Source organism: Miniopterus schreibersii (assembly GCF_964146895.1).
Source record: "Miniopterus schreibersii genome assembly, chromosome: 1".
Classification (NCBI taxonomy): Eukaryota; Metazoa; Chordata; class Mammalia; order Chiroptera; family Miniopteridae; genus Miniopterus; species Miniopterus schreibersii.
In genome coordinates, this window is record NC_138101.1 from 29,982,645 (window position 1) to 29,996,816 (window position 14,172).

Consider the following 14,172-nt stretch of genomic DNA (forward strand, 5'->3'; position numbering starts at 1 on the left):
TCCCCTTTGTTAACACTTTCTTTCAGCAGGCATGGGTGGTTGTCTCCACAAGACTGTTCTGTATTTCGTTTTTAATTCAATGGGTGGTTATTGCTAGAATTCACACAAAGATAAAACAGCCTTTGCAGATATTTTATATGAGGCTTAATAGATAGTTGAAGGACACTATAAACATTTGCATAACTAAAGTACCTGAAAACTCAAGGACCATTGATAAGTAATGTAGCTCTAAATGGACTGATATATTAGAGAACTTCTCATAGTAAATGAGCAAGTAGAAATTTTTTATCACAGTCAGCACTGCAAGCAATTTCTGTCCACTCTTTCACATTGCTTATCAAAAAAACCATTAAACTGGAGATGGCAGTGATCCATAAATAATTCATGTGATGCATACGTCATCATTTTTGTCAAATACCAATGATCTCCTAGAAAGACATGTATTGGTTTAGGGGAAATCAAAATTTAATTATCCAAATAAAAACTGCTATAAGGAGCTACTCTATGCACTTAATTGATAAAGTATAATATTGGGTCTCTTCCTTCAAAAAGACTGAAAACTTAAAGCACGAAAGGACACAAGGGATTTCTCAGTGGAAAGACAAATATACCTGCTGAGTCCAGCCCTCTTACAGCACATGCAGTTTTTATCAGGGCTCCCTGGCCTCCATAGCACCTTTCTGTGAATTAGAAAAGACGTCACTCTAGGAACATCCTCCCGATAGCAGGGCAGGAACCACTGTGGGCACAAATGGCAGCTGGTGACAGGGCTGCAGCTCAATGAGCAGAGCTCAGGCTGCATCTGAACCCCACTCACCCCTTCAGTCTGGTGTCTTCTGAAGTGTACAGACTGCACAACCTTCCATCGAGACCCTCTTAGCATGCTGTCTGTCTGAAGAATCTGTTCACTCTTGAAGAGAACAAGACTTGATTTTATGGAGCCATCTCATTGAGAAGGACCATAAGAATGAAACTAGGAGAAGGGGGTATTAAGCACTCCGTGCAAAACCTCTGTGCTTCTACACACAGAAAGAGGAGTTTGGTGGTTAGCAGGCAAGTGACTCTCAAACAATAGAATGTCTGTTAAGATGCTAGAATGCTGGCCCCAAATAGAGGCAGTATTTTGCTTCCTTTCTGTCTACCAGCTCCTGTTTCCAGCTTATCAGTCTGGTACTGCAACCCTGACAATCTTTCCATCCCTCTGGGACTTCCAACCTATTGATCTCATGGCATTTTTTTTTAATCTTCACTCGATATTTTTCCATTGATTTTAGATAGAGTGGAAGGGAGGGAGAGAGGGGGAGAGAGACAGAAAGAAACATGGATGTGAGAGAGACATCCATTGGTTGCCCCCTGAACAAGCCCCCACTGGGGCCAGGAATGGAACGTGCAACACAGGTACGTGCCCTTGACCAGGGATTGAACCTGAGACCCTGCAGTGAGCAGGCTGACGCTCTAACCAATTAGCATACCGCCAGGGCCGCATGGTATTTTTATTGCCCTAGTGTCCTAAGTCTTATCTCCTTACCCTGCTTAAATTCCAGGTAAATCACTATAATCATTCCTTTGCGTATACTCTCAACTCTGTCGCCTCCCTTCATTGCTTTTGTCCTGATTCAGCAAAGCCACAACCCTGGTGAATTCAACTCTCCCTCCTTTGTGTGTGCACTTATGCAACTGAACTGTGGCCGGAGAAATACAGCCCGCTGACAGCCCACTTCAAATTCATGATCACTGACAAGTGGTCTTAAATACTAAAATCCCCTGGTCCATTCACTCTCCCACTCTGCTATATTACACGATGTCCTGTCTTCAAGCAAATGAAGCTCTTGGTTACCACCACCACCTCCACCCGCCTAAGCACCTGTGCCATAAACACTACCTTCCCTCCTATTATTGGTGAAGGATACTTTTTTAAAATGTATTGGAGTAACACTGGTTAATAACATCATACAAGTTTCAGGAGTACAGTTCGTCACGCGACATCTGTACACTGTCGTGTGCTCGCCACCTGAGTCTAGTCTCCCATTCCCATGTACTTGACCCCTTTGCCCTCTTCACCCTTCCCTCGCCCTCTTGCCCCTCTGTTATCCACATTCTGTTGTCTATATCTGTGAGTTTGGTTTTTTATTTGTTTGTTGCTTTCTGTTTTATATCTCACAAGTGAGATATTACATTTCTTGTCCTTTTCTGAGTTATTTCACTTAATATAGTACTCTCAAGATCCATCCACGTTGTCACAATTGGCAATATTTCATCTTTTTATGGCTTAGTACTCCATAGTATGTATGTACCCCGTCTTCCTTAATCATCTGTTGAAGGACACTCAAGTTACTGTCGTGTCTTGACTACTATAAATAATACTGCAGTGAGTATAGGGGTACACATATCTTTACAAATAAGTGTTTTCATAAATTTTGGGGTAAGACCCAGAAGAGGAATTGCTGGGTCATATGGTAGCATCTCAGTTCATAAGAGATATTGGCCTGTAATTCTCTTTGTGGGTTGTCCTTGCCTGGTTTTGGTATCAGGGTAATGTTGGCCTCATAGAATGAGTTAGGAAGTATTCTGTCTTCTTCAGTTTTTTGGAAGAGGTTGAGAAGGACTGGAATTAAGTCATCTTTGAATGTTTGGTGGAATCTGTCACTGAAACCATTTGGTCTTGGACTTTGGTGTTTTGGGAGGTTTTGATTAGTGTTTCAGTTTCCTTACTAGTGATCAGTCTAACTAGGTTTTCTACTTCTTCATGGTTCAGACTAGGAAACTCACATACTTCTAAGAATTTGTCCAGTTCTCCTAAGTTGTCAAGTTTGGTGGTGTATTAGCCTTTCATAGAATTCATATACAATCCTTTGTATTTCTGTGGTGTCCATTATAACTCCTCCTTCATTCCTGATTTTATTTGAGTTTTCTCTTTTTTCCTTAGTGAGTCTAGCCAGGGGTCTGTCAATTTTGTTTATCTTTTCAAAGAACCAGCTCTTTGTTTCATTAATTTTTCTATTATCTTTTTGTTTTCTATTTCACTTACTTCCACTCTGAGTTTTATTATTTCCTTCCACTGGCTTTGGGCTTTGTTCTTTAATGTGTAATGTTATATTGTTTACTTGGCATTCTTCTTGTTTCTTGAGGTAGGCTTTTAAGGCTATAAATGTCCCCCTTAGTACCACTTTTGCTGCATCCAAAAATTTTGGTATATTGTGTTCTCATTTTCATTTGTCTTTAAGTATACTCTTACCTCTTTTATTTCTTCTTTGACCCAATACTTGTTCAGTAGTCTGTTGCTTAATATCCACATATTTGTGGGTTTTCCAGCTTTCTTCTTGCAGTTAATTTCTAGTTTCATACCATTGTGGTAAAAAAATAATAATAATGCTTGGTATGATTTTATTCTTAAATTTATTGAGAATAGTTTTATGCCCCAACATATGGTCTGTCCTTGAAAATGCTCCATGTGCACTTGAGAAGAATGTGTATTCTGTCATTTGGGAATCAAACTGGCAAACATTTGGTGCACAAGACAGTGCTCAACCAACTGAGCCACACTGGCCTGGGCTCTCTTCTCCTTTTGGTATACCCCTCATCCTTATGTTGCTGCTTCTAATAGATTCAGATAGCTCTTGGTAGAGTTCTTTCCTTTTTTTTTTTTCTTAACTCTCTTCTTCCTCCTGGGTAATTTCTAGGTTTCTTTCTTAGAGCTCACTAGTTCTTTCTTCCATTTGGTCTGCTCTATTTCCAGTATTCTGTAATGCCTTTCTCATTTCATTTAATGAGTTCTTTAGCTCCAGAATTTGTTTCTTTTTTATACTTTCCATCTCTTGGTAAAGTACTCCTTTTGTTCATTAATTCCTGAGCTACCTGAGCTGCCTAAGTTCTCTCATATCTCATTGAGTTTCTTTATAACTGCAATTTTGAATTCTCTGTCTTTTAAATTGCAGTTGTCCAAGACTTTGAGTTTGGTTTCTGGAGACTTTCACTTCCTTCCTGTGCTCCCAAATTACCTTGGTGGCTCATGGTATTTGGATTTTTTCTCTGCCTGCACATTTGAGGTAGTGAATTCTTTTCTTGCTTAGATACTGTTTTCCTCTCAACAATGCAGTAAGTTGATAGGTAGGGTACATTCTTTTGTTTTCCAGTAGATGGTAATATAGCACAAGTTTTTATTTTTTCTTGCCTACACTATTTGTGCCTTTGGAATCGATAGTGTGGTATGGCTTTTATTAAGGAAAATGCCACGTACCCACTGGGATGGTGGGTGTCCCCTCTGTGACCAGCTCACCTCTGTTACGGGGCACCACTGTGGCAGGTGGTGGACTGGTTTTGCAAGCTCCTAGCATTACCTCCTTTGTTCTAGTGGCTGCTGGTCCCACTGTTTTTGGAGGCTTCTCCACTGCCCTTCTGCTGGGATGGATGGGGCAGGGGAGGCAACTTCATGATTTCTCAGCTCCTCCTCTAAGCCAGCAATAGCTGTTGGCACCTCTGTTCTGTGTAAGGCTTCCCAGCCACCTCTACTGGGTCTGTTGCAATGGAGTGAAGGGTAGGAGATGTATTTTCCAAGAGTAGCACTGATTCTGCCCCACTTACACTCCAGGTTGCAGTGTGAGGGCTGCAGCCAACTTCTCACCATTACTGCGCTTGCTGGAGCCACAGTAGGCTGAACTGCATCTGCAGCCACTGTCCCTGTCCTTCTCCTCCATCTTGCCTCCCCCACTCCTTCCAGTGTGCCCTGTGCCCACCTTCAAATGTCCTGATCTGTGGACCTCTCAGGTGAGTTTGTGTATTAGCAGGGGATCCTTTGCTGAGTTATAGTTGTTTGACTTGTTATAAATTTAAGGGGGGAAAGAAAGGAGTCTTCTCACTCTGCCATGATGCTGACCTCACTCCTACTTTTTTAAAAAAGAATGTAAAATCATGATTCTCATACAAATATAAATGAACAGGTGCCAAAGATTTTATTTAGCTTACTAATAAATGCAGGAACCAGTCAGATGTCAGAACCAATTCAAAGAAGAATCCTAACAGCAGACACATATATGGGCAATGAGGCATGCCAAATGAATTTGCTCAATAGATACAAAACTGGTTTCTATAGCAGGGGAAGGAAATCAGTTGTCCCTCCATTAGAAAAAATGTATTTGCATACTTATGGGAAAGCACTGTTTGCATTCCTATCAATTATCTACAACTTACAGAGTTGTGTGATAGTTCAAAGGCAAGATGCAGATAACCCGAAAAATGTGCTAGACAGAACACCAGTAATATTATTTGCTCATTTCAAAGGTATTTACGATTTTCTCCTGAAATTATAAACAGTCTCTCTGGATTTCTACCCCAAGTTAGGCCCTGTACTTGAGCACTAGATTCTACCTAAGGACATCGCTTAGCCATTCTTTCTCCTACTAGATCATCAAATTTTTGCCTTTTCTCAATATTCCCATCAGCAGACAAATATCTTTTTAAAACCTTCTAAGCCATTTCCCTCACTAGATGCCACCTGCTTTTTTTTGGTGCCTTTGCAGAAAAACTAGAAAATCTGTTTTATCCTTACTAGCTTCAGTTGTCTTCCTCTCACTGCTAAAGCCCACGCCACTCACTCTCTAGACCTCACAACTCCACAGAAACTGCTCTTAAAAAGGTCTCCCATGACTATGCAAAATCCAGTGGTCGCCCCTCGGTATATCCATACCGGCATCATAGCAGCAGCTGGTCACTTCACCATAATACACTTTTTCCTTTTTTTAAAGTAACTTCAAAATAAAAGGTGTGAAAATGCCAATGAGATGAAAATGTGTCACCAGATGAAAGATGTTCCCTGCGAGATGAGGAGACCTTAGTTCTTCTTGAGGGGAAGATTTCAATCAAGAGACAAAGTGTAGAAAAGAAAGCAAGAATTTATTGACTGCAGCAAAAATATACTTAGGACAGTGAAACAAGGAGGGGCACAGAAGCAGCAACAGGGGAGCCTGGGCTGGGTGGCTCTGGCCCACTGGGAAGTCAGAGAAGAGGGGGCCTTGGGACAGGTTCAGGGACGAGCTGCCGCTGCCCATTGCTCCCCTGGTTGCAAGTCTCATGGGGTCCCTTAGAGGTTAGGGGACACGTGCCCGTGGGGGAAGGGAAGGGGTGGGGATGGCATGGCATGCTCCCTGGAGGGAGAGCACCATAATACACTTTCTTTAATTGACTCCAACACACCACGTGCTCCGGGTTTTCCTCCTGCCTCCCTGGCTGCTCCTTCCCAGGCTCCTGTACTGATTCCCCCTCTTTTTCCTGACTTTCGAATGTTAGATTGCTCCAATTCTCAGTTCTTGGTCCCTTTCTCTGTAACTGGCGATCTCATTCAGTCTCATGACTTTAAATAGTATTTACATGCTGACAACTCCTAAATTTATATACCCAGCCTAAACATAACCCCTGCACTCTGGACTCACATATCTAGCTGCTCACAGCCTCCACGTAACGTATGACAGACACCTCAAGCTGGACATGGTTGAGGCTGATTTCTGATTTTCCTCATCCCATACGCCTGTCCAACTACCATCTTCCCATTTTTTATTTCCTCAGACCAAAAACAACGGAGTTTTCCTTGATTCTTCCTTTTCTCTCACACTCCGCAAACCAATTTGTGGTTCTACCTTCAAAATTTATCCAGAATCCATCCATGTTACAACTCTGCTAACATCTTGATTTGAGCCACTGTCATTTACTGCCCAGTTTACTGCAAGAGAGTCCTAATTGGTCTCCCCGCTTTCTCCCTTCTACCCTAGAGCTGACTCACAGCACAAGCGGGAGCCATCTCTCATATCATGTCACTACTCTCTCAAAACCTTACAACAGCTCCCAATTTCTCTCAGATTAAGGCCAAAGTTCCTATAATAAGCTACTAGTCCCCATATGATCTGGCCCCTCCAGTCACCTGTCTTACCTCATCTCCTGCTTGTCTTACTTATTTTATATACACTGGCCTTCCCTCCGCCTGGAATGCTCTTCCCCCAGGTAGCTAGCCACACAGCTAACTCCCTCACCTCCTCCAAGTCACTGGATTAGTTATCTTTGTTATCTGTTTCTGTGTAACAAAGTACTCCAAATCTTAGCAGCTTAAACAGCAAACATCTATCATCTCATAGTTTCTGTGCATCAGCATTTCAGGTGCAACTTAGCTGGGTGCCTCTGCCTTAAGGATTCACTGCTGTCAAGGTGTCGTCAGAGTTGAGGTCTCATCTGTAAGCTCCACTGAGGGCGACCCACCTCCAAACTTCCTCACATGGCTGTTAGCAGGATTTAATTTCTCATGGGTTATTGAACTTAGGGGCGGGAGTCTCCCTCCGTTCCCTGCCACATGGGTCTCTCTGTGGAGCAGCTCATATCATGGTCCTCAGGTCCCATCTGAGCAGGTAAGCAAGCGTGTGCAAGACACAAGACACGAGCTCTCTGTAACCTAATCTCGGAAGTGACATCTTACGGCTTTGGCCATATTCTGTTTGTTATAAGGGAGTCAGTACGTTCAGCCCACTAAAGCACACTTCTGAGAGTTCAGGATAATCATGCAGTTTGAGATTACAGCAATTGGTGTGGGGCAATGAAATAGAATGGATACTCTTTCTTCTCTCCCATACTCCAGAGTCCACAATTCTGAGAGTAAAATTTGTTAGAAGATGAGTGTTCTCCATGAAATCAAGCTCAAAAACTTAAGAGATGGAGGAGACATCTTTTACCTTTTATCTTTCATTGTTCAATAGTTTTGTTTTTCCATTCCAGAATTCCAGATTGTATAGAATAAGTCCTATCCACAATGATGATTTTATGTGCTTTAATATTTTCCCTTCTCAGAACAACTTTCCAGGTCGTCCAATTTGTTAAATTGTGTTGTTCTTGTTGTTTGCTGTAAGAAGGACATAGGCTCTTAACTCCGATGAATTTTATTTGCATTTCCTGGATTGCATTCTCTGGAATGTCTTTATCAGGGTGTAAGTTAGTTGCACAAGCGCGTGATAGTGATACTACGAGGGTGTGTTGGAATGAATACGTCAGATCTGAGTATGCCATTGTTGGCATGCCCACTAATAAATTTTACATATTCACAGGATGTAGACTTACCATCAAGATCAAAAGGCATTTTGGATATGCGCAGACCCCAAAACTGGCTAGTAGAGGTTCACAAAGGAGGTTCACAAAGGCATGGCTACCTACAGGCTGAGCACTCACTGTAAGTTGCCTTGCAATATCCAGGCCTACCTTTCATTTTCATAACTCAACAAGGTCTGTGTCCTTTACCATAAAATTCAAACTTTTATACAGTAAGAAACAAGAAAGACCCCCAAGGAAAGTACTTAGTGGTATCATAGCACCCTGATTTGCCTACTAAAGGAGACAGGGGGTTGTTTTGTGTGTGTGTGTGTGTGTGTGTGTCTTTTTAACATGTTTTTATTAATTTCAGAGAGAGGAAGGGAGAGGGAGAGAGAGATAGAAACATCAATGAAGGGAGTCATTTATCAGCTGACTCCTGCACGCCTCCTACCGGGGATCGAGCCCACAACCTGGGCATGTGCCCTGACTTGGAATCGAACCATAACCTCCTGGTTCATAGGTCGATGCTCAACCGCTGAGTCACAGGGTTAGTAGGCTGGGCTAAACCAGTCAGTTTTTAATAAAACTTTACAGGCACTGTCATAAACCTTGCTCCTTCCCTCATCCTCTCCCACTGGCATACTGTGTATTCTGATTAAATTTCCCTAGTCAACAATCTTTTATAGTTTGGTCTTAGACAAAATTTACAAAACTACCTTTGCAAACTCGGTGAAGAAGAAGGCCATCTTAACCTTGGATCCGGGAGAGAATTAAGTCCTCCTAGGAAACAAGGGGGGAAATGGAAATCAATCACGAGATTCTCTGCAAGTACAGGCAAAGACAGAAAGACTCCTACCAAACTCAGGAGTTGGCAGACACGCACACTTGTGGAGTGAGTATAGGAAATACAGTGCTTACTAATGGTATTCCTCCTCCTCGATCAGATGATCAGATCTGATTTTTTTTTTGTACTGACTGGATCAGTTCAGTGCCTTATATAAAAAGAGAACTTACCTATTCCAGTTCTTTACATGTTACTCCTCTGAAAACGGAATAACAACTTGTCTGTTCAACCAAGTTTACTTGCTGTCTACTATATGCAAGCTCAGAGGTAGGCTCTGTGGTGCACAGAGGGTTATATAAGACAGATTTCTGCTCTCAAAGAGCACACATTTCAGTATTTGTCAAAAAGCTATTGCCTTAATTTAAGGTCATGGAGGGAATATGTCAGTGCCATCATTTCCCCGCCACCTCATGTTCTCTTCTATATACAGCTCAAATCCTGATGCTTGACAGACCGTAGGACCATCTGCAGGGCCAGCTTCAAGAGCATGCAAACACTGCCATTGCACACGGCTCCACTCTCAGAAGGGCTCCATGCTGGATTTCATCCTATACAGTTGTGCCTTGAAAAATCTCAAAAATTTTATTTTTGAATTTGTTATTGGTAAGTGAAGTCCGGGGGACAATGGAGCATGCATGTGAGCAGTGGAAACACGATGGGAGGTAACGCCTGCATGTGTGCAGAAGGCTCAAGCAGTGCAGGCACCCCAGCATGCACACACACGCCTCAGAGCAGTTCAGGGCGCTGCTGGGCGGGGCCTGGGCCCACACTGCAGTGTGGTGGTGGCAGCAGAAGGAGAGGCAATAGCTGATAGACACGGGTGGCAGCTCTGGCTCCAGAGATGGGTAGGGACTCTGCATAGGAACGGTGCCCAGCCCTGCAGTGGTAGGCCAGCTCGCCAATCCCTGTGTCATCTACATAAATATCAGCTCTCCAACCTGACATGGCGAAAGTAACTGCTGGCACTCAGGCAGCAAACTTTATCGGTATATTAGTACAAATAAAAATGTATATATGAGAATTGCAATAAAACATTTCAGGGGATTATTAGAGTTCTTAAAAGGTTTAGAATCTCTAGTTTTGAAAACTGCTGCAACCCTGCAAAGCAAATAAACACAGGTATAGAAATTAAATGTAAAGATCATCACATTCTATAGAAAATAACACTATTTTCATATGAAGGTTTGAATGAATCAGTTTTTTTGTTAATGAGAAAGAAAATTAAAATTGTTTTCCTGCCCTGGCCATATAGGTCAGTTGGTTGAGTGCTGACCCATGCACCAAAAGGTTGCGGTCAGGGCACATGCCCAGATTGCGGGTTTGCTTCCTGGCTGGGGTACATGGGGGAGGCAAGCAATCAATGTTTCTCTCCCACTCCCTTGTTCTCTCTCTAAAAATCAATTAAAAACCATATTAAAAATAAAAAATTTTTTAAAGTTGTTTTCACTTGTAATTGAATATATGACAGAAGGCATAACCAGGCCTTCTGAATTACACTCAAATCATGAAGACACTTTCAGCTGCCTGAGAAAACACTATAACACCATTGTATAAATTTATACTTAAAATTAAATTCAAAATTACATAAAACTAATTCATATGAAGAATTAAATCTATTTAGAAAAGTTATTTCTAAGGCTCAGCAATCTAGAAGTGCTAAGGTTTATATTTCAAAATATTAGAAATTTATCTTAGTGTTGTCATAGCCTCTAAATATTCCTAACAACTGCATCAGCAGAACGATTCTTTTCAAAATGAAAATGACCTAAATTTGTGATCGCACATTTGCCAAGAGTGACTGATGTATCTCTTGAAAAAGAAACTGCATGAAATGAATTTCTGATCTATTGAAAATGAAAATAAAACAGGTATAAATCTTCATGAATTTTCAGACCAGAGAGCCAGAAAATTTTCATAATCAATCAAGATATCACATTAATAAACTATTATCATTTATTGTATTACATAGAATTGACACCAAAAATATTATTTTTGCAATTTTTAAGTTCATTGAGTTACTGATGTATCATTGTTACTCATATTACATTGGTACCTTTCACTGAACTCTTTTTTCCCCTGCTTTTTGAACAGGGGTCCCAAATTTTCATTTTATACTGAGTCCAGCAAATTATGTAACCAGCCCTGACCACAGGTAAGAGTATGGCAAATTTCTGTCATAAGCTATTATAGAAAACAGTTCATGGTTATGAATGCTTAAGAAGTGTAGAAAAGAGCAAGAAATCCAAGAAAATGCATGTTCTTGGTGTGTTCCATATAACATCTATCAGCTAGTAGGCATTTAATCTATGTTAAAACAATGTAATAATATGGCTAGAGTGCAGAATTTGGCATACAGAAAAATCTGTTTGTATTTGATCCAAAACAGACGTCACAAAAAAAGCACTTTAGGACAATGCCTCCAATGAGTTGGCATCCTCATTAAAATTATGGCCTTTGCCATCCAAAGCATGAGCTTAACAGGGATCAACATCAATTCAAATGAGGGCCAAACTCAGGTACATTGTAGGCAGTAAGCCTGTCAGGTTGTCCTTCTACGGGCATTCTGCGATTTTCCAGTACGGAAAGCTATTTTTCCAAAGAAACAGCACTACAATATGGAACCCCTTCCATTCTTAGTTCCTTCAGAACTGATGACTTCCAATAAACTTTGCATAGAAACAAATTCACAACAGAGATGACTTACGCTTGAAAATGAAACATCAGGGGAAAGCACTTAAGCCAAATTTGCTTCCCATAAAGCTAAAAAAGATTCACTTAATTATAATTGTTTTTATTTTTGTATGATGATTGTTATATAAAACAAATTTATTGCAGGAATTGAGACACATAAAGAAGATGCACATTTATGCAAAAACAACTTTAGTCCTCACTTCTTGACTTTAATGGAATTACAGATTTCTAAGTGATATAATTTTGTGTCAGTGCTTTTAATGGCTCCACGTTAGCCACATTTCTAGTACTAATATTGTTAAAATAGACGGAGAAAAGCTACAAGCATGTAGAGAATTACAGTGAGAGACATCATAAAACAATGTTTTAAAAATTAGGAAAAATAGCCTGGCCAGGGTGACTCAGCAGCTGAGCATCCACCTATGATCCAGGAGATCAAGGTTCGATTCCCAGTCAGGGCACATGCCTGGGTTGCAGGCTTGATCCCCAGTAGGGGGCATGCAGGAGGCAGCTGATCAACGACTCTCTCATCATTGATGTTTCTATCTCTCTCTCTCCCTCTCCTTTCCTCACTATAAAATCAATAAAGATTTTTTTTTTTATTAGGAAAAATAATCGCAATAGCTGTAAGAATAGAATGAGAAAATAAGTATCCATAATATATAAAGCCCTCTTACAAATCAATGACATTTTTGCAGCATGCCTCCGTTTTCTAGGCCGGCTGTGTCTAAGTTAACTTTGAAAGAGAAAGACCAGTGAAAAGGAACTGCTCTGTCTGGGTGGTGCTGGGGGAACAGAATGGAGTGACTGGGGATATAGGCTGACAGAGCCACAGGCATGCGTTGGCCCCAACTCCCTACCTTCCCACTCAGCCTTCCCTCCCATGACTCTCTATATCGTTACCTAGCACCAGAAGTTTGGGTTTTAAAGTGAAAATAATCTAATGAGTTAGAACAGGGTCAAACAGAAAAGTGTGTTGTTTATCAGATAGCATCCCATCAACGCAGCGGTTAAATTTAAAAAGTAAAAAACAAGACTAGCTATTTTTCTAGGTGAAGTATCCCAGGAAGGGTGGGACTTGGGCATGTTTGCTGCAGGCCTCTCGTTACCATGCAGGTGTGATTCCAGTTGTATGGAGAGTGTACGGTTAGGGATTTTTATATTGTAGGTCTGTAAATAACTATGTATGGAAATGAAAGTTGGACAGGGAAGAAGGCTGATAGGAAACAAACTGATTCAGTTTGACACCACAGAAGTATGGTGTCAGAGGAGAGCTCAATGGATACCCAGACCTCCAGGAAGATGAATTTAAGCCTGAAACATTGCTGGAGGCAAAAATGACAAAAGTGAAACTGTCCTACTTTGGGCACATGAAGAGAAGGCAGGGTTCGTTGAAAAAGACAATAATGCTGGGAAAAATAGAAGGCAGCAGGACAAGAGGAACACTGAGTATGAGATGGATTAACTCCACAAAAGAAGCCATAGGCATGATTTTACAGGAGCTGGGTAGGGTTGTTAAGGACAGGACATTGTGGACACCACTCATTCATAGGGTCATCAGGAGTCACGCGTCTGGAAAGGACCAAGCTCTTTGCTCCAGCATGCAGAGAAAGGATTGCAAGCTGGCAGACTGCAGGACAGACCCAACTCAGGTAGGTGTTGTTTTGCCTGCACAGATTTATAAAATTCTGAAATAGTTACTGTGATGATTAACTTTATAAGTCAACTTGGCTAGGCTATGATGCTCAATAGTTTGTTCAAATACTAACCTAAATGTTGCTGTGAACGTATCTGTAGATGTGATTAATATCTACGATCAGTTTACTTTAACTAAAGGAGACCACCCTCAATAATATTGGTAGTCCCCATCCAATGAGTTGAAGGCCTTGAGAGCAAAATCTGAGGTTTCCTGGAGAAGAAATTCTACCCCAGGACTGTAAAATAAAAATATTGTCTGAGTTTCTAGCCTGCTGGCCTGCCTTGAAACAGTCTTGTCAGCCCCAACAATCACCTGAGCCAATTCCTTAAAGTAACTCTCTCTATATATGTATACACACAGATATACTTACATATGTACATACCTGTATGTATATATACAACACATATATACTTATACATGTACTTATGTATATATACACACATAAATATTCATATCTGCAAGGGAAGTTGGGAAATGTCACAGCAGTTAGCTGTGGCCATGCAGCTAGGTTCTAGCCAATATGATATAAACATGCATTTTGCGGCAGCTTCCTTAACAGACATGTACCCATTTCCCTGTTCTTTTTTCAGCCAGTCCTGCCTGGAACAGGCTGTTAGAGCTCCCACAGCCATACTGGGTCATGAAGATAGAGGCCACACCCTAAGAATGAAAGAACATACAGTTGGAAGGAACCTGTATCCTGGATCATTGTGCAGCTGCTGGATCTGTTCTGAAAAGCCTCTCTTGAAAGAGAAACATCTTATCGAATTTATGCTAGATGTTATTTTGTATATTCTGTTACATTTAGAGAAATGTAATCCTAATTTTAAAATGAGGAAATTTCACATAAAAATTTGGATCTCTTGTTTCTTCCTTG

The 14,172-nt window shown here is 41.1% G+C and overlaps 1 protein-coding gene across 3 annotated transcripts; it reads left to right on the top strand.

Moving 5' to 3' along the window:
• Window positions 1–1,320: 1,320 nt before the first annotated feature.
• Window positions 1,321–14,143, top strand: LOC308555829 (uncharacterized protein; the record flags this gene model as incomplete). Of its 3 annotated transcripts, XM_081134489.1 has the most annotated exons (5): window positions 6,263–8,200; window positions 9,336–9,508; window positions 10,997–11,057; window positions 13,149–13,248; window positions 13,886–14,143. In XM_081134489.1, 4 exons carry the CDS (start codon window positions 9,439–9,441, stop codon window positions 13,910–13,912), a joined length of 258 nt encoding a protein of 85 aa, XP_080990615.1. In that variant the 3' UTR covers window positions 13,913–14,143. The 3 variants fall into 3 exon arrangements, with proteins under 3 accessions (XP_080990613.1, XP_080990615.1, XP_080990614.1); XM_081134487.1 differs by lacking the exons at window positions 9,336–9,508; window positions 10,997–11,057 and adding an exon at window positions 1,321–1,398 and having other exon boundaries at window positions 8,079–8,200; XM_081134488.1 differs by lacking the exon at window positions 6,263–8,200 and having other exon boundaries at window positions 8,837–9,508.
• Between the last annotated feature and the right edge of the window lie 29 nt (window positions 14,144–14,172).